The 18,029-nt window shown below is 59.2% G+C and overlaps 4 protein-coding genes and 7 non-coding genes across 11 annotated transcripts; 7 read left to right on the top strand and 4 right to left on the bottom strand.

The window, feature by feature from the left end:
• Positions 1–1,332: 1,332 nt before the first annotated feature.
• Positions 1,333–3,021, top strand: A1Q1_02421 (phosphatidylinositol-specific phospholipase C; the record flags this gene model as incomplete). Its single annotated transcript, XM_014323683.1, has 1 exon — positions 1,333–3,021. The coding sequence occupies one exon, from the start codon at positions 1,333–1,335 to the stop codon at positions 3,019–3,021; it is 1,689 nt and encodes a 562-aa protein (XP_014179158.1).
• A 179-nt stretch (positions 3,022–3,200) lies between these two features.
• Positions 3,201–5,260, bottom strand: A1Q1_02420 (long-chain-fatty-acid--CoA ligase; the record flags this gene model as incomplete). Its single annotated transcript, XM_014323682.1, has 4 exons — positions 3,201–3,307; positions 3,347–3,618; positions 3,721–4,875; positions 4,926–5,260. 4 exons carry the CDS (start codon positions 5,258–5,260, stop codon positions 3,201–3,203), a joined length of 1,869 nt encoding a protein of 622 aa, XP_014179157.1.
• Positions 5,261–5,984: 724 nt separating this feature from the next.
• On the bottom strand, positions 5,985–7,672 carry A1Q1_02419 (transporter; the record flags this gene model as incomplete). The annotated part of the gene is made up of 2 exons (XM_014323681.1): positions 5,985–7,246; positions 7,369–7,672. 2 exons carry the CDS (start codon positions 7,670–7,672, stop codon positions 5,985–5,987), a joined length of 1,566 nt encoding a protein of 521 aa, XP_014179156.1.
• Positions 7,673–9,942: 2,270 nt separating this feature from the next.
• Positions 9,943–12,027, top strand: A1Q1_02418 (uncharacterized protein; the record flags this gene model as incomplete). The annotated part of the gene is made up of 3 exons (XM_014323680.1): positions 9,943–10,432; positions 10,518–10,777; positions 10,828–12,027. 3 exons carry the CDS (start codon positions 9,943–9,945, stop codon positions 12,025–12,027), a joined length of 1,950 nt encoding a protein of 649 aa, XP_014179155.1.
• Positions 12,028–12,230: 203 nt separating this feature from the next.
• Positions 12,231–12,350, top strand: A1Q1_t332. Its single transcript has one exon. It is a non-coding gene; the product is annotated as a tRNA-Pro (tRNA).
• Positions 12,351–12,661: 311 nt separating this feature from the next.
• A1Q1_t312 lies at positions 12,662–12,746 on the bottom strand. Its single transcript has one exon. It is a non-coding gene; the product is annotated as a tRNA-Ala (tRNA).
• A 599-nt stretch (positions 12,747–13,345) lies between these two features.
• Positions 13,346–13,436, top strand: A1Q1_t333. Its single transcript has one exon. It is a non-coding gene; the product is annotated as a tRNA-Val (tRNA).
• A 385-nt stretch (positions 13,437–13,821) lies between these two features.
• A1Q1_t311 lies at positions 13,822–13,905 on the bottom strand. Its single transcript has one exon. It is a non-coding gene; the product is annotated as a tRNA-Ala (tRNA).
• A 794-nt stretch (positions 13,906–14,699) lies between these two features.
• On the top strand, positions 14,700–14,815 carry A1Q1_t334. The gene has a single exon. It is a non-coding gene; the product is annotated as a tRNA-Ala (tRNA).
• A 397-nt stretch (positions 14,816–15,212) lies between these two features.
• A1Q1_t335 lies at positions 15,213–15,323 on the top strand. The gene has a single exon. It is a non-coding gene; the product is annotated as a tRNA-Ala (tRNA).
• A 409-nt stretch (positions 15,324–15,732) lies between these two features.
• Positions 15,733–15,848, top strand: A1Q1_t336. The gene has a single exon. It is a non-coding gene; the product is annotated as a tRNA-Ala (tRNA).
• Positions 15,849–18,029: the final 2,181 nt, after the last annotated feature.

Below are 18,029 nucleotides of genomic sequence, written 5' to 3'. Positions count from 1 at the left end.
CTGGGCGTCAGAGAAGTCTCCACGCTGTCACTCACTCAGTCCAAAAACACAGAACTGCAGAAACATGGTCGACATTACGACGAGCCAAGCCGTGAGGCCGCCGTCGGGAGGTGGGCCGATGTCATCGTGGTTGTGCACCGGCGACTCTGCGGGTCGCTGAGCCTCGAGGTCGCCGGGGCTACGGTCTACGCTAGCAGCGTCACCGTTGAAGCCCTCATTCCCCTTTGGAAGGTCGCTCACAATGATCTCATTCTTGCTGGCGATGTCGATATGATTATTGTTGTTGTTGTCGAAGAGTGCTTTCTCGTTTACCGATGTCACCTCATTACGTGTTGTCATGCCTGTGCCCTCTCGACTCGCCAAGCGCGCGAGTCATGCAGCACCGAATGAGAATGTCGAATGCGGAAGAGAATTAGATGAGGTGTAGAGTAGGTGAGACACGCACGCTGCGTCTCAAGAACGCCCTTGGGCATGCTCGTGGTGCCAGATGTGAAGAGGACCATGCAGTCGGATTCGGGCGTGACGTCCTCGAGACCGAACCCCTTGCCGCTACGCACCTCGTCAAGGCTCTTGGAGCTGACAGCAAAGCCGGGCACAAGCTCGGAGACGTTGGAGCGCACAGCGGGATCGACGTGCGACAGCGAGGACCAGCAGTGGATCGGGCCGACGCCGCGCGCAGTCAGCTCCGAGGCGATTCTCTCTCCCAACTTCACAATACATGTCCAGGAATACCAGCGAGCATGACAGCTTAAGCCTCCCTACCCTCAATATCTGGGTCGCCGCAGATGTGAGAAGCGACCAGACAACATGATGGCGACTGAGAATTGAGAGTTGTCGGGCTCCCTCCTGTACGGGTTCCGATGGCCGAGATGCGGAAATCTTGATCGGGTGTCAGCCGAATAGAGCAGTCAGGTTTGTGCGTCTGATCAGCCCGTCGGCACAGCTGGTAATGCCTACTAGGCGTAGATCGATAGCAACCCTCGCTCTCGCAGTCACTGTCACCTCCCTGCTGTCCCTGCTTGCTCTCAGACCCAGAACTTCGGTCTGCATAATGGTCAGTGCGTCACCTTGGATCGGCGATGATGAGATATGCAGGGACTGAATAGAGTCACGTGCGTCATCCGCTCGGTGGAGACCTGGTGGAGGTACGGCGCGTACCCCAGAGTCTTGGCGTTTCCGGCGCTTTCCTCTTGCGGGCAACGCCCAACGGCGACGCGGCCAGTCGGGGGGTGGGTCAACAAAGCATCGAGGACTCCGGGGCGAGGAGTATGCATCCACCCACACAGCCATACATCTCGCTCGACCGAGACACGCTAATCCACCGACACCGACATGCCTCTGTGGAAGTGGAACAAGGCAGACGACGAGGACGTAGGCGAGACGCTGTCGCCGGATGCCGTCGGCGGCGGCGGACACGGCGGCGAGCGCACCGCCCTCCAGGAGCAGCTGCGCGTGTCCAAGGCGATCCGGCTGTTCCTCTCGCATCACGGCGTGCTGTCGGCCGAGGACGTCGAGAGCGACACGCCATCCCCCGCCCTGCGCAAGATGCTGCAGCGCCCGCACGCTGTCGTGCCGCCCGAGCTGCTCGACGACAGCCACCCGCTTACCGAGTACTTTATCTCATCCAGCCACAACACGTATCTCCTCGCGCACCAGCTGTTCGGCAAGTCGTGCCCGTCGTCTTACGAGACAACGCTGCGCGCCGGCGCAAAGTGCGTCGAGATTGACGCGTGGGATAACACGGATGACCTCCAGGAACCAAAGGTGACTCACGGGTACACGCTCGTCTCGAACACGCCCTTCCGGAAGGTCTGCGAGACAATCCGCGACTACTGGGACAACGACAAGAGCAACCCGAAGGCACCCATCTTTCTGAGTCTCGAGAACCACTGCGGCGGGCCGGGACAGGAGCGCCTCGTCGCCATCATGCGTGAGGTGTTCGGTCACCGCCTCCTCGACGACTGCGATGACCACTCCGAGACGTCGCCGCAGCTGAGTCGCCTCGAGGGCAAGATTGCCGTCATCGTCGAGTACCACTGGCCGGACGCCGAGAGCCAGGCTCAGGACGATGAGGGATCCTCATCCTCGTCCTCCAGCGACTCGGAGGACGACGCAGTGGCGAAGAAGCAGTACGAAGCGCGCAAGGAGGATGCGCCGGCCAGCCCAATTATCAGCGAGCTGGCGCGGTTAGGCGTGTATGCTCAGAGCGTCAAGCCAACCAGTGCGGGGTGGTACGACCTCGCGCTCGACGGGTACCCGCACCACCACCTGATCAACCTCTCCGAGGTCGGACTCGGTACGCACCTGCCCGCGAACTGCGACAAGGTACGCGCTCACAACGCGCAATACCTGATGCGCGTGTACCCGAAGGGCACGCGCGTGAACAGTTCCAACCTGAACCCGGTGCCCTTCTGGCACGTCGGAGCGCAGATCTGCGCGCTCAACTGGCAGCGTTTCGGCGCGTCACTCCAGCTCAACGAGGCCATGTTCACACACTCGAACGGATACATCCTCAAGCCGACGTACATGCGCAAGGGGCACGTTCACGCCCACAGCCACGGGCAGCACGCCGACCGATCAAACCCCAAATACCCCTTCCCGCGGCGCAAGCTTGCGCTCCGAGTGGTTGGTGCGACCGACGTGCCCGAGCGCAAGGACGGGATCAAGCCGTACATCTCCTGCCAGCTGGTCTGCGGGACGGACACGGGCAAGCCCGAGAAGCGCAAGACGGGCAAGTACAATGACCACGACCACCTCAAGTTCCTGAACGAGGTGGGCGCGGATCAGTACAACCCCATCTGGGACGAGACGCTCGAGTGGGAGTACGACGACGACGAGCTCGTCTTCCTCCGCATTCTCCTCAAGAGCGATGACAAGTTTGCGCGCAACCCTGTCATTGCGGCTGCGTGCATTCGTCTCCTCTACGCGCAGCCTGGATGGCACTTTGTCCGCCTCATGGACGCGCACGGACAGGAGACGAAGTCAATCGTGTTCATCAAGCTCGACGTCTCCGATGCCTAGTTACCCTCCTTCCACGCATACATACGCCCACACACACACGCGCTGGTGTGTCATGACTGTTCTTTGCCGTATCTTCTTGACGATGTAAACCATAACACACGCGCGACCCCAGACCCAAAGATGTGCTAACGTCGCAAATGCATTCTTGAAATCCTTCTGATGTCTAACCCTCCTACAGCTTACAGCTTCGCACGCGGCTCGGCCTGGGCAGCCTGCTGGATCTTCCACGCCTCACCGACAATCTTCTTAACGTCGCTCTTGACGATCTTGCCGTTCGCGTTGCGGGCTGTGGTACATTAGCTCGCGCTATGCCTTCGATACTCACGAAGCGGCTCGTCGAGCACAAGCACAATCGCAGGACGTGCGATACGCCTCAAACGAGGCTCAACAATCTTGGAGATGCTTGCAGAATCCGCCTTTGCCCCTGGTGCGAGAGAAACGGCCACGCCGACCTGCTCGCCGTGTCTCGGACACGGGACGGGCACGCAGGCTGCCTCTGCGATCCTGTCGTCCTTGTAAATCGCGTTCTCCACCTCCTCAGAAGCGATGTTCTCGCCAGACCGGATAAGAACGTCCTTGGCTCGGTCGAGAATACGTCTGCAAACTGTCAGCAAGCAAAACAGGAGAAGAAACCCGTGGTGGAAAGGTGCTCTTCGAGAATGATGTGGTGGAGTGGAGGGGTGGTGGAGTGCCACTTACAAGAACCCGTTGTCGTCGATCAGCGCCAGATCGCCTGTGTGCACCCAGCCATCCCTGAGGGCGTCCGCGGTCGCAGCAGGGTTGTCGATGTACTCCTTCATGATGTTGGGACCGTAGCATTCGACGATACCCGGCTGGTTCGGACCCAGAACCTTGCGGGTCTCGGGATCGACAATCCTCTGTTCGTCGACCGGCATCGCAGGGCCAACACAAGCCGGGTTGGCATGGTAATCCGGTCCCATGAAGCCCGTGTGCAAGCCAGCGGTCTCGGTCATGCCGTACGCGTGGGTGGCCATTGCTGCGGGCCACTTCTTCTGGATATCGGCCGCCAAACGAGCAGGAGGCGGCGCACCACCATAGGTGATGCCTTCCATGACGTGGTCGCTTGGCAGTTCGGGGGACTGGAGAATAGCAGTAGCGATAGCGGGCACGCCGCCGATGACGCCAATCTTCTCCGCGACGCAGAGCTTGACGGCTGCGCTGGTGCTCCACCGCTTCATGAACACCATCTTCATGCCCATGTGCACGCCGCGCGACATCCAGCCGAGCAGGCCCGTGACGTGGAACAGCGGCACGGCGAGCAGCATCGCACCCTGCTGCTCGGGCGGGTCGTGCGCCGCAAGCGCCATCTCGACCGTACCTCCCATACGCATGATGGCGCGCGCCGCGGGGATGGACGAGCTGATGACGTGGGTGAGACACGCACGCTGCGTCTCAAGAACGCCCTTGGGCATGCTCGTGGTGCCAGATGTGAAGAGGACCATGCAGTCGGATTCGGGCGTGACGTCCTCGAGACCGAACCCCTTGCCGCTACGCACCTCGTCAAGGCTCTTGGAGCTGACAGCAAAGCCGGGCACAAGCTCGGAGACGTTGGAGCGCACAGCGGGATCGACGTGCGACAGCGAGGACCAGCAGTGGATCGGGCCGACGCCGCGCGCAGTCAGCTCCGAGGCGACGGAGCCGAGGACAGATGCGTTCTCCGGGTCGCAGAGCACGAGAACGGGCTTGGTGAGGCCGAGACAGTGCAGCTGGGCATCGACGATGAGCGTCGAGTTCAGCAGCACGGGAACAGCGCCGAGAAGGCACACGGCGATGAACGAAATCATCCAGCTGGGATCGTTAGCGCCCTTTCCCGTTCCCCATCGGTCATGGCCCCTTCACCCCGTGACCTCGGGTCCATCTCCGCCCTCGGCGTGAACACTCACCCAGCACAGTTCCTTCCACCGATGGCAACCCGCGTGCCAGCGCGCACCTCCCGATCGCGGAGCCAGGCGGCGAGACGGACACTGCGTTCCCACACCTCGCCATAGGTGAGGACCTCGCGGTTCTCCTCGCTGAGCGACTCGGCGCGCGGCGTGGAGAGCATAACACGGTCACTCCATTTGGTCATGCGCTCCTCGAAGAACTGGCGGAAGTGCACCGGTGCGCGCTTCCAGGTCTTGATCTTGCAGCCGCGGATCACCTTCTCCTCGATCTCGAAGATGGTGCCCGGGCGGCAGAGCGCCGCGTCGACCTCGTCGTAGCTGGGGGTTGGGGCCATGATCCTTTCAATCACTCGGATCCGTCGTCCGTCAGAGGTGTAGAGCGAAGGCTTATAAGGAGTGCACAATGCACAGGTGACAGAGAGGAAAGAGGAGTCAAAGCGTTAGCGGAGTCTGTCGAAATATCGAGAAGGTGCACACCATAGCTCCTGGCGGGTGGGCACCCGCCGTGGTGAGTCCCGCCTTGGGCCGCTCTGTACCTTGGGGCGACCGACCGGTTAGCTGGAGATAAGAGTGGGCAATCGCCAACTCACCCGGGCCGACGCCCCGGGGATCACTCGGCACGCGACACGTTCGGTCATGTCCGTTGCTTCCGCTCAGCCATTCCAGCGGGCGTGAAAAATCCGGTCTACAACCCTTCCTCTGCTTGCTGATGATGATGTTGTGGATGACATAACACTGGTGTTCTCGCAGGAGCAGGTGACGCCGCAGAGTGGCGCATCGAGATATCGACAGGTGGTTCGGCAGACGATTATGAAAGGTTGCGCGTGTGGGACGCGACGACGAGGGGCTTCAACGTGGGATGTGGGACGCGCGGCGGGACGACCGAATGCATGACGGCCCACTGGATAGTCCTGGTGAGGAGTATGCGGAGCACTCCTGGTCGCCACTCAACACCACAGCAAAAAACGCTTGACCCGTCTATATTATGCATCCCGGTTTAGCTAGATATAAACGCCCAGATTTCAATGCAAATGATGAATGTTACACGCCTTTCATTTCTTACAGGTAGTCCCTCCGCGAGCGCGGCGAGTTGCTGCGCGCGAGCTCGAGGACAAGGTCCTCATGCCTCGGCTCTGCGCGGCAGTTGTCGAGCTCGCCGCGCGTACCGCCGCCGAGGTCGGCCGCGTTGGCCGAGAACGTCGGCCCCTGGTCCTCGTGCACGTGGTGCTCGCCGTGGTGCTCTCCCTCCTCGTCGGTGCGCCCGGTGGCGTCCGAAGACCCGCTGGCCAGGCTCTTCTGCCGCGCCTCCCACCGGATTCGCAGCGGAACACAGATAACTAGGAATCCCGAAAGCAAGAACGAGAGACCGTTAAAGATACCCGCGTACATGTACTTGCCCCCGTCGGCCTGGATGAGCGCACCGCTGATAACGGGACCCAACATGGAAGGGACGGCCATCATGGTGACGAGCATGCCGAAGCGCATGCCCACCTCCTTCAGCGGCGAGATTGAAGCGGTCGCGGCGCCAACGAGCGTGAACCACGAGCCGGAGCACATGCCGAAGAAGATGAGGCCTAGAGTCGTGGCCGCGGTGCCGATCATGGGCGGCGTCCAGAAGGCGAACATGACGATGGACGTTAGGAACGGGATCGTGCACCCGACGGTCCACACGCCAACGCGGTCGGCCAGCTGACCAGCAAGGATACGTCCCGAGATGGAGCCGGCAGCGACAATCGCAATGCCGTACACCTGAACCTGATGCGCGACCTCGTTTGCGCGCGCGAGATTGAGCGCGTTGTACGACGGAGACATGAGGTTGAGGGCGTACATCGCCGCGCTGGCCACGAGTAGGACATACTTCATGTCCTTCCATGGGCGCTTCAGGTCGCTCCATGGCGGCGGGTCGTGTGGCGGCAAACGTGGCTTCATGAGGACGATGGACGGGCACATGAGTACGAAGTTGAAGCCGGCGATGACGAGCATCGTGTCCCGGTAGCTCAGCGACTTGAGCAGGTTCTCGAACATGATGGGGTAGATGATGGTTCCAAAGCCGGCGCCGCAGACAACGATGCCCACGGCAGTCGCTCTCTTCTTCAGGAACCAGTGTGCGACGACGGCGGTCGAGGGCGCGTAGATGAACGAACCGCTGAAACCGAATGCGATGAACGACAGGAGGAACTGCCAATACTCCTTCGAGAACGCCATGCCGACAACAGCCACGAACGCCAGGAGCGTACCTGACGTAGCCAGAATCTTGGCGCCGTGCAGGTCGAAGAAGCGACCCATGATAACGGCGAAACCGAACTCGATGAGTGTTTGCACTGATCCAAGCCACGCAATTGTCGACTTGGAGTAGTTCTTGAGCTGGTGGTCCATGTAGTACGTCTGCAGTTGACCATTGGCAGTCACTGGGCGTCAGAGAAGTCTCCACGCTGTCACTCACTCAGTCCAAAAACACAGAACTGCAGAAACATGGTCGACATTACGACGAGCCAAGCCGTGAGGCCGCCGTCGGGAGGTGGGCCGATGTCATCGTGGTTGTGCACCGGCGACTCTGCGGGTCGCTGAGCCTCGAGGTCGCCGGGGCTACGGTCTACGCTAGCAGCGTCACCGTTGAAGCCCTCATTCCCCTTTGGAAGGTCGCTCACAATGATCTCATTCTTGCTGGCGATGTCGATATGATTATTGTTGTTGTTGTCGAAGAGTGCTTTCTCGTTTACCGATGTCACCTCATTACGTGTTGTCATGCCTGTGCCCTCTCGACTCGCCAAGCGCGCGAGTCATGCAGCACCGAATGAGAATGTCGAATGCGGAAGAGAATTAGATGAGGTGTAGAGTACGAAGTAAAAGATAGAAGGAGGATAGGGTCAGTCGAAGAGGTGGTCCTGAGAAGGCCGTCCAGCGTTAAACCCGGGTCCCCGATTTGAGTGAGGGTGGCCGGCCTGGGGCAAAAGTTGAGGCTGAAATGGAGCGTTGGCACGGTATGCGGCTGAGGTTCGGCGGTGAGCGGCAAGAGGGGCCAGTCCAGGACACTCAGGTCAGGTGGGAGAGCGGTCCAGCCCAGACCAATAAGAGACCGCAACTCTGGCGGGTGAACCGAGATTCGGTCAATTCGCCAGGTGTACATCCTGAGCCCAAGACCTTCCAAGCACCGTGCGTCCAGGGCTTCTCTCGGCAAGTCGTATATTATGTTAATCGCCAAAAAAGCTCTCCCTCGCCTCTGGCAGCCTACTTTCTGTCACATGAACAATCTGACTTATGCAAAGCACTCGACTAGCGTCCAGATCTGCTGATCTGCGCGTCTGGCATCACCTGTCGAGGCAACCAACATCCTATATGGCCACCTGCGTTTCAAGGCACCCCGTTTATACGACGTCTCTCGCTCCGCCTACCATAATATCCACCCGGCTGAAGACACCGCTGATCACCGCCAGCGTCCGTCTCGATCTGTCTGCTGTTTCCAGATGGCCCCAGAGCCTGCAGAAATCTATCCTCCTTCCTCGGTCCTGTCCACATTGGTGAAAGCGAACGGCCATGCAGCCAGATCATGTGCTTCTAACTGGGTCGAAAAGGCAGGAGATAGGCATTTCAGGCTGGAAGCCCGGTATCGGACTTAGCCACAGAGGAATGCTTGGCTTGCGAACAAGTTCACATCAGCTTATGATCTTAACAATTGCAATCACCCGAGAAGACCACAGAGCGATCTTCACATGATGCTGAGACGCCGCTGGATCTTGGCGGCAACCTCGTCGGATGATTTGCAAGTGTCGCAAGGAGTAACGTTTGCCTCAAGCGTCTCGAGGTACGCGCAATGACGACCAGGAATGCGGCAGGCGTCCGGATGTCCGGGAGCGAGTGCCCATGTGGTCCACACTGCAGCCTGGGGCCCAGAGAGACACGGAGGGTGCCTGGTCGGACTCATCCGATGGGTGAGTCGCGAGGACGAGAAGAGTGGAGCGGGACTTTTTTGTCGGCGAGCAACCCGGCGCCCGTCTCCCTCCGTCCTACTCCCGCGTCGGACTTGTCACGTCGCCTTACCCCGATGCGTCCCAACTGATATGCAGGCGGACGGGCCACTCTTGAGTCCCTCCTGTGAATCGAGTGTTCATCGTCGACTCCGCCTTCGCAATCGCCGGCGTCTCAGAACCGTGCCATCCGCACAAAGGATCCCATATCGTGTTGGAATCGTAGACCCTGCTCAACGTCGGCCCCCGTGGTGGCCCCGCGATCTATTGCAGGAACTCCACTAGCATCTAGATCGACTACAAGGCCGCTGATGTCGTGTTCTAGATTACGATGAGAGCTAACTAGTCTGCTTGCACTCATTTAAGCCCGTTCATTAGCGCGAGCATGTGCTCGTGTGATGCTCAGATGCACAAAACCCCACCCCTCTGTGCCGTCAACTGCAAATCCGCATGTCCGCACGACGGGTGCGGCGCGAAAGACACAAGGGGACGGCAACTTATAATTAGCACCGAGCCAAGAAGCTCCCCTCACCGCGTGCCCCTCGTAGTGCTCCCAGATGTCCGTCCAAGGAACCAAAGTCAGAACACCCAAGTATTCAGTCGTCCAAAGGTCCAATTGCAGAACGGCGCGATGTGCGAGAACATGTAACCTGAGGACCCGAGATTGCATGCAGGGCCTCCTGCGCACCACTGTCGTTCTCTCCAGACTCCGATCTCCCCACCCCCGCAGGGTCACTACCGCTCACATCCGAAATTAACCACTTGAACCACCTCGGGTACGCGCGCAGGCCGAGGTACTACCAGCGCCGGGCGCCGCTCCTCACGACTGCAACTTCATATCGCACTACTACATCAAGCATCATGTTGCCTTCACTCTATATTTCTCTTCCTCGACACAGTCCACAGTTGTGCCGCGACGCTCAAGGACAAGCCGACGGCAACAACTCAGTCGTCTCGCAGCAAACTTGGACTACAAGAACCAGGCGAGACTCGCTGATCCGACTTTGGACGCGGCACTCATTCTCTAGCGCGAGCCGCTTCCACAATCAGACATGTCACAACCGGTGAACCCGGCCACCTCTCCGATAGCCGCTGCGACGTTAGCGGAGCGGGATATCAAGGAGGATTGTGCACCAGCCGTATTGCTCAGCCCGTCCACCGAGAAGGACGCCTTCCCCTCATCTTCCGCAACGCTGGGCCGTGGGACAGCCTCGTCTTTGACGGAGTCGGGGCACGTCGATGATGAGGACCACACTCTGAAGAAGCGGCCATGGCACCCGCGCGTAACACCGTGGTCCGACATTCTGCAGCACGAGTACAAGGGTGCAGGCACTGAGGCCGACCCGTACATCGTCTCCTGGCTGCCGAACGACCGCGAGAACCCGATGAGCTACAAACCGTCGTACAAATGGTTCATCACCGTCATGGCGGCGACGGGAACGCTCGCCGTCTCCATGGGTAGTTCCATGCTCTCAGCTGCGGTGGAGGATATTAAGAAGGACTTCCCCGGGCATAACACCATGCTTTACATTATGATCACGGGTGAGTCTCTCAGAGTCGCCGCGTCACCGGACAACACCGTCGGATGAGAATCGCGACCTCGGGGTAGTCCGAAACTGACTCTCAGGCATCTACGTGCTCGGCTTCGTCGTCGGTCCCCTGCTGTGGGCACCGTGCAGTGAGGTATTCGGACGCCGTGCGATGTTCATCTTCACGTATGTGCCGTTTACGGCGTTCAACGCGGGCGCCTGCGGTGCCAAAGACATGAACACGCTGCTCGTCATGCGCTTCTTTGCGGGCACGTTCGGATCCTCGACTATGACGAATTCAGGCGGCATCATCGCCGACATGTTCGCTGCGCACCAGCGTGGTCTGGCCATGGGTGTGGTGAGTATACCCCCTCCGTCGTTGCAGGACGTTCGCTAATAAACTTGCAGTTCTCTGCCACTCCGTTCCTCGGACCCGCGATCGGTCCCATCGCCGGTGGATTCCTCTCAGAAGCGTCGAGCTGGCACTGGGTCGCGGCCGTGATCGCTCTCTTCGCTGCACTCCTCACTGCTATCGAATCCCTGCTTCTGCCGGAAACGTATGCCCCTGTTCTTCTGCGGAAGCGTGCCGCGCGCCTGACGAAATACACCGGCCGCGTGTACCGCTACGAGAAGGACGCGGCGGGGACACTCGACATCAAGGCGCTCTTCCTCAACCAGCTCAAGGTGCCGTACAAGCTGCTCTTCACCGAGCCGATCGTGTTTGTCATCTCGCTCTACATGGCGATCATTTACGCCATCCTCTACATGCAGTTCACGGCGTTCCCGCTCGTGTTCCAGGGGTACCGCGGCTGGAGCTCCGGCACGAGTGCGCTGTCCTTCATCGGCGTGAGTGTGGGCGCCTTCATCGCTCTCGCGTATATCATCTTCTGGGTCAACCCGCAGTACGCCCGCCAGCATGCCAAGCTGGGATACCTTCCCCCTGAGGCGCGCCTGCCTTCTGCGACGATTGGAGCCATCCTCCTGCCTGTTGGCCTGTTCATCTTCGCCTGGACTTGCGTGCCCAAGTCGATCCACTGGATGGGCCCCATCAGCGGCACGGTGCCTTTCGGCGCCGGCATCGTCCTCGTCTTCCTGGGAGTGAGCAACTATCTCGTGGACAGCTACCTCCTGCTCGCTGCCTCGGTCATGGCTGCCGGAACGGTCGTTCGATCCATCCTCGGTGTCGTCTTCCCCCTGTTCACCGTGAACATCTACGACGCCATGGGCCCGCACTGGGCGGGAACGTTCGAGGCGCTCCTCGCTGTCATCTTCGTCCCTGTCCCCATTTTGCTTTACCGCTATGGCCGACGCGTGCGACGCATGACCAAGGCGGGCCGCGACGCCGACGACCTCGGCATTCAGATCACGAAGATGATGCAAGCGCAGGCGGCCGCGCGTACCGCCGCTGCGCCGACCGAGCTCGAGCGCCAGGAGTCGAGGCGCAAGGAGGAGGAGATGATGAGCACGACCATGGTTGCGGGCGATGTCACCTCTGCAGGTGACTATGCGAGGGACGAGGAGGCCATAATCGAGTCGACCGCCCCAAGCCTGCGTGCCGAGAGCAGGGCGAGCACGCACCCCGCAGGAGAGGTCAAGAAGCCAGAGTAGATACACTGTAGCCAAATCATAATCAGGATCCCATGCATTAACCATCAGAACACCTGTCTGGCTGTCAGTTTTGCGCCGCCCCTTGCCCACTGGATTCCCAACTATGTCGAGAAACTCGCCACGAAGAGCCGCAGACGCTCGAATCTCATGTCGGGCGGACTTGGCCGCGCGGCTGCGGAGCCAACAACAACCTGTCTTCGGACGTTCTCGTGGTGTAGTGGTTATCATACTCTCTTAGGGTGATCTAACATCTTGAGCTTTGCCTCCAACTGTCTTCGGACAGCGATTGGGAGTGGCCCCGGGTTCAAATCCCGGCGAGGACCTGCTTTTTCTGGTTCGTCAGTGTCGTTGGAACAGAGCGAAAAGGGTTGTGAACAACGAATGCATGCGATGCAAAGGTCTAGCGAGTCGTTGATGTCGTAGAAAGTGTTGTGCGCCCCTCGGGCACAGGCGTCGCGTACTGTGTGTGATCATCGAGCTGTGCCTGCGCCCTCGCGTCGCACCTATGCGCACTCTGTCTCAACCTCCAGTGTGGCACTCCTTCGTGCTTCGCGACAATCTTTCAACGCCTTTCCACCTCACCGAGGGCTCTTTGGTGCATCCTACGCCGTGCAGGATCGAAAAAGAGATGTTCTGGACGAGTTAGGAATCGAACCAAAGACCTCGTCAATGAGCTAGAAGGTGCTAATGACGCGCTCTACCAACTGAGCTACACGCCCGCCAGAACTGCTGATGGCTGACGTCAGCCCTGCGCCCCTGTGTGCGCCCCCGTGCCTGTTTGCGTGTTGTCGTGTACCGCTGTTTGTGTTTGTTTGTGCGGTGTGTGACGGAACAAGGCCATATGTACGAAGAACGCACGGAACTCATAGGAAAGATTGAGGGCTTCCACTCCTCTCCTCAGAGAGTAAGCAACTTCGTGTCGAGTTGATGCCAATTCGGCAAGCATTCTGCGCACGCAGTATCTCCAACGATCGTCGGCGGCGTGGCATGCCACCTCTCTCGCTGTTGATGTCCAAACCATCCCCTTAACCTGTGCCCTCATAGTACCGGATGTCACATGGTGGCGAAGATATAGAGGATCATCAGCATAGGGGCCTCGAGGACACTCTGCGCCCTCAGAACATACCCGTCCTGAGTCTTGTTCACAACGCAGCATTTTGATCGTCGCTGCTTACCACTCTGTGGCTCGTTAATGTGACCTCTACCTCGAACTAAACTTGCTATCACGGCGAAGCACTCCTTACGACGTGTGCGCAGCCGATGGGAGCCGCACGCGGCTGTGAGCGGGCCGGAGGATGGGTGAACATAAGCTGATCACGGCCACTTAGCTCAGTTGGTTAGAGCGTATGCTTAACATCCTCTATCTGGATTTACGCATAAGGTCGGCGGTTCGACCCCGCCAGAGGTCATCTTTTTGGGTCTCTATGCCCTCCCAAAGCTCTGGGAGTGCGGGAAGGAGGCTTGGACGGGTGCGGCGGCCGTCGCGGACAGCCCCAAGACGGATTGGCGCCACGTGATGGACAGACCCCCGCCACTCAATTCGTGCTATCCCTGCAGTCTAAGCAGCCCAATATCGCTTCAGACACAGACTGTAGCTCTATATGTGCCTCTCAATAACAGTGCAAGGTCAGAGCGCAACATCTCTGGCTTGGCCGAATTTTTGTAATTGTCCAATCGCCGTCCGCCACAGACAGGGACTCCACGGCCGCCTCGTCGGTCGGTGTCCCTGGACCGGTTCTCTCAGGCTGCCAGATGCCGAGCAAAAACTCTGCCTCTGCTCGGAAGCAGAGGACTTGGAGAATCGGTGAATCGAACACCGGTTTCAGACAATCAGCAGATGAATGCGAAGTCCGCGTCTTACCACTAGACGAATTCCCCGAACCGAGGATAGTGGGATGCTGAAGCTGCGCGCGCGGCGCACTCGTTGGCCTCGACTGCCGCGCAACTGTTTGCGAAACTCCCCATTATGGCCTGAGCGGCTTGATTCTTTCCGTCTGTTGTATCAGAAAAGTAAGTGGATGTTGAGACAGAAAGCGAGAGTGGTTGTCGACCGAAGTGATTTGTATCTATCTCCCATGTGCCACTCCTTCGAATGCCACGTTAAACCACACTCGCCCCGCGTGCTGCTCGGTTGCCTGGGCCACGGCCGCGTGAGATGTCTGGATAATGCGGAGCCGCGGCTTTGCATGAGGTCACGACCAGCTTCGGCGCCGAGCTCCTGTGCCGAGAGCTACCAGTGCAGCTGCATGCCAATTGTCAGCGATTGTCTCTTGTGCAGCTCGGGTACGTAGCCCGGTCAGAAGCCTTGTTTCTGCGATTCCCCAGAATCTCCTTCCTCGTGACGCACTGCGTACCACAACTGAAATGAGGCGTTGGTCAATAGATACACTCTTCACTGTGGCAATAATTCACCGAGGCACACACAACGATTTATGCTGTCTTGAACCCAACACAAACAGGATGACGTACACGGATAAGCCACACCTTCAAATTCCATTCTTGTGGCAGTCTCACCCGCCATAATTCACTCGTCGTCAGCAGAGAGTCACCTGTCCGTCTACTTCGAATGCTCAATGTGCTTGCTCCCACACATCATGTGCCGCAAAGGCTCGAAGGCTCGCCCCTGCGGCGCCGGGGCGGTGGGCCAGCGGGAAGCAGGGCTGACGTAATCCGGGCGTGTAGCTCAGTTGGTAGAGCGCGTCATTAGCAAGCCCACCAGCAGCCCTTGCGAGCTGCTCGAAAGCATGTTACATTGACGAGGTCTTTGGTTCGATTCCTAACTCGTCCAGCCTACTCTTTTTGGGCAAGTCCAGGGGGAGGGAGACGATGTGGATGAACAGGGGAGGGTTTAGGGGCATTGGTCGATGGTGGCTGAGAGCGCCTCAGGGCGCGATCATGGTTATCCCAGCAAGTCCATCGGCGGGATTGACTGCCTCACTGCTTCTAATCAACCCCATCTGCAGCGCACTCCAGCGTCTCTCGTCAGTGGTTGACCGCCCGCAATATGTCAAGGTTTTGAGTATTTTCGAAATTTCAATCAATATCACCTCCCCCTTCTCGCAACCTCCAGACAGCAAAGAGGGCTATGAAAGAATGGCATTCTCCGTCAGTTTATCTTACAGCTCGCGACTTTGATTGAGAGGGTCCGCAGAACATCACGCCCGCAGAATCTGGCCCACGTGGTCGGGCATGTAGCTCAGTTGGTAGAGCGCGTCATTAGCAAGCCCTCATGAGTTCTCAACTCGAGTGGATCAGCGTACTTGACGAGGTCTTTGGTTCGATTCCTAACCTGTCCACAACTAAGCTTTTTAGAGCCTCGCAAGCGCTCCAGCAATGTCCGGTGAGCCTCTGAAGCCAGGGGGGTGGCCTGGATGACGAAAGGGCTGCCCGAACTCGATGGGACGCTCACAACTGTTTCAACATAACCGCACTCGCGGCAGTCAAGCTGCTTTGGCGTATCCAACGAGAATCCTGCCTCAGAACTCCCCAGGATCCTGCTGAAGGCGTCCTGAGTACTGTAAGTAACGCCGGTCGCTCACTCCTGGGCCGCATTCCGTCACTTCCCGGCCGCACTTTGACATGTGGCACCTCTCTTGACTTACCCTTCCTTTACCTGCCATTATTTCTTGCCTCTCTCTCAGCCTAGGACCAGCCAGCGTTGCCGAGGTGCCTCGAGAACACGTGCGATCCAGCGCTGACGTAATCGGGCATGTAGCTCAGTTGGTAGAGCGCGTCATTAGCATCTCCACTCGCAGCCTCGAGAGCAGCGAGCAAGCATTGCTTCATTGACGAGGTCTTTGGTTCGATTCCTAACCTGTCCATTGCTGTAGCTTTTTGGGGCCTGCACTGCTCTCAGAGGTCCAGGAGACATCCCAGTAGCCAACTGGGGAGGCAGAATGTCGAGTGGAAGGCCGATGGTGGTGGTCGGTGGCACAGTCCTCCACCGCCACAGCCACCAGGGCGCAGTGATCGACGCTGCGCAGCTTCTGCTGCGCTTCACAACTACAGATCTATTCCAAGATCTTCAGAAGAAGTAAAGTTCCGAAGAGTCTGGGCCTCACGCGTAGCGCCTCTGCTCACCCAGACGCCCGAGTCCCCTGTCACGCGAGCTTGGAGGCCATGGAAATCGGTGAACCGATGATCCAAGATCTTTCAGTGCTGCGCAAAGACTTGGCTTTGTTGAGGCGGTGACGTCGCCTCAGGCATCTGCGCAAAGTGGCGCAACATTCCAAGCAAAGGGTGCTGCCCTTCCACAGACTGCCAGGAGCGAAGCCAAGTCTATGAAGCAGTCGGGATTCGAAGCTATACATGCTACCTGCACATTCAGAAGGAACCACAGCCCGACGCTAGTCGCACGTCTGACAACGTCACCGATCAGTCACGTGACCGGAACTCCCTCGGCCCGGGTTAGTGAGGAACGAGGTACACACACAAGGTGAACGGATTGAGTTACCGGACCTCGGGCCCTGTGCCCGGAGGTGCCCGTTCTCTCTCATGGGTTGGCGGTCAACATGGGCGTGGTGGCAAGGAAGAGCGCGGAGACATGCGTCGTCATTCCGTACTTAAGACGGACGCTTGGTAGACTTGTACGCTGGGTGCACTGCATATGGGCGGAATGCTTAGCGCGGTCCGAGCGCTTGGGCAGTTGGAGCTGGGAACGTGCAGATCTGCAGTGACGTCGGCCGGCGCGCATTGATAGAACGGGTGGCTGGTGGGACGCAGTGACAGGGCGGTAACGGGCGCAGCCACTGCGATACTGCGAAGCAAGGCAGTACAGGCCGCGCGGCGGGCAGATGCAACGACAACAGTTTGGCGACTGGCGGTCGCTGGGCGTGCTGGGCGTGCCCGTTCCTGCCCTGGCCTGGCACCAAGCGATCCCCACGCAGCGCTCAAAGGGCTCAGGGAAGTGGGCTCAGGCTCCAGCCCTAAGAACGCCGGACCATCCGTTCCTGATAAAGGGTCCAACATGGACTCTCCGCGTGAACCCTCCCCTCGCCCAGGTGACTGACTCTGCACTCATCTTGCTGGGCGCTGGGAACTGCCAGCATCACTACTGGGTCATGGCCGCATGGGATAATGCAGGTCGCGTCCCATACCATGCCGGAACGATCGAGGTGCACAGAGACTTCTAGACGTACGTGTGGAGCGCCAATGCACTGGCGCACATTCTGGGTTTGTAAAGACACCGGTGTTTGCACGCGATGGCAGGACGGTCAGGACGAACGCACGGAGATCCTGACGGACATGGTGCACCCCGCAAAATAACGCGATCAGCTGGCTCCATCCACAATATCCACCCCCAGGTCCCCCACACGCATGCGCTGGCGCACGGCGAACTGGTCGGTCAAGCATGCAGCCTCTCTCATGCGACCTTCGGGCTCTACGCTCTCCAGCAGTCAGGTGTGGGATAATCCGGCGCGCGGGGAAGAGAGCGATTCAAGGAACAGTGGCCCAGGGTGGCGCATTTTGGGCTCCGTACTCGGGTGGGTCTTCTAGTGGTTTGTTGCATTCAGCTCTGGTAGCGCGCCGTCTGGAGCCGGGAGCCGGCTGGACTGGGTCGGCCGGGGCCAACGAAGCTATATGGGTCCAACGAGTCGTAGTGCTATTCTCGGGGACCGGGGAGTGGTTCTACAGGACAGTCCGAAGGGGCCACCGAGCGGATGGCGGCCGGCTCCCTCGTCTCGTAGCCCATGGCCAGTGTGCTAGTTCCCCGGCAGAAACTCAGGCCCACTCACCTGGAGGCTGGAGACGTGGAGACAGGGCCGTCGCTTCGGATGCATAGGCGCGCGCAAATCAGAGCAGATCAGCCTGACGAATGCATGCTGCGCAAATCGCCGCAGGTGTACAGCACAATGACACGCATGCACGCATGCAACGCGGCCTTGCGGCAATGCGGCGAGGGGGTGTATGGAGACAAGCAGGCTAAAGCAGGGCAGGGCTAAGGCAGCTAAGAAGGCACGCTCCTGCGCTCCTGGGTGGTGCCAGGGTGCCAAGAGCATCGA

Source organism: Trichosporon asahii, assembly GCF_000293215.1.
Source record: "Trichosporon asahii var. asahii CBS 2479 unplaced genomic scaffold scaffold00051, whole genome shotgun sequence".
Taxonomy (NCBI): domain Eukaryota; kingdom Fungi; phylum Basidiomycota; class Tremellomycetes; order Trichosporonales; family Trichosporonaceae; genus Trichosporon; species Trichosporon asahii.
This window is presented reverse-complemented; position numbering and strand designations above follow the sequence as displayed.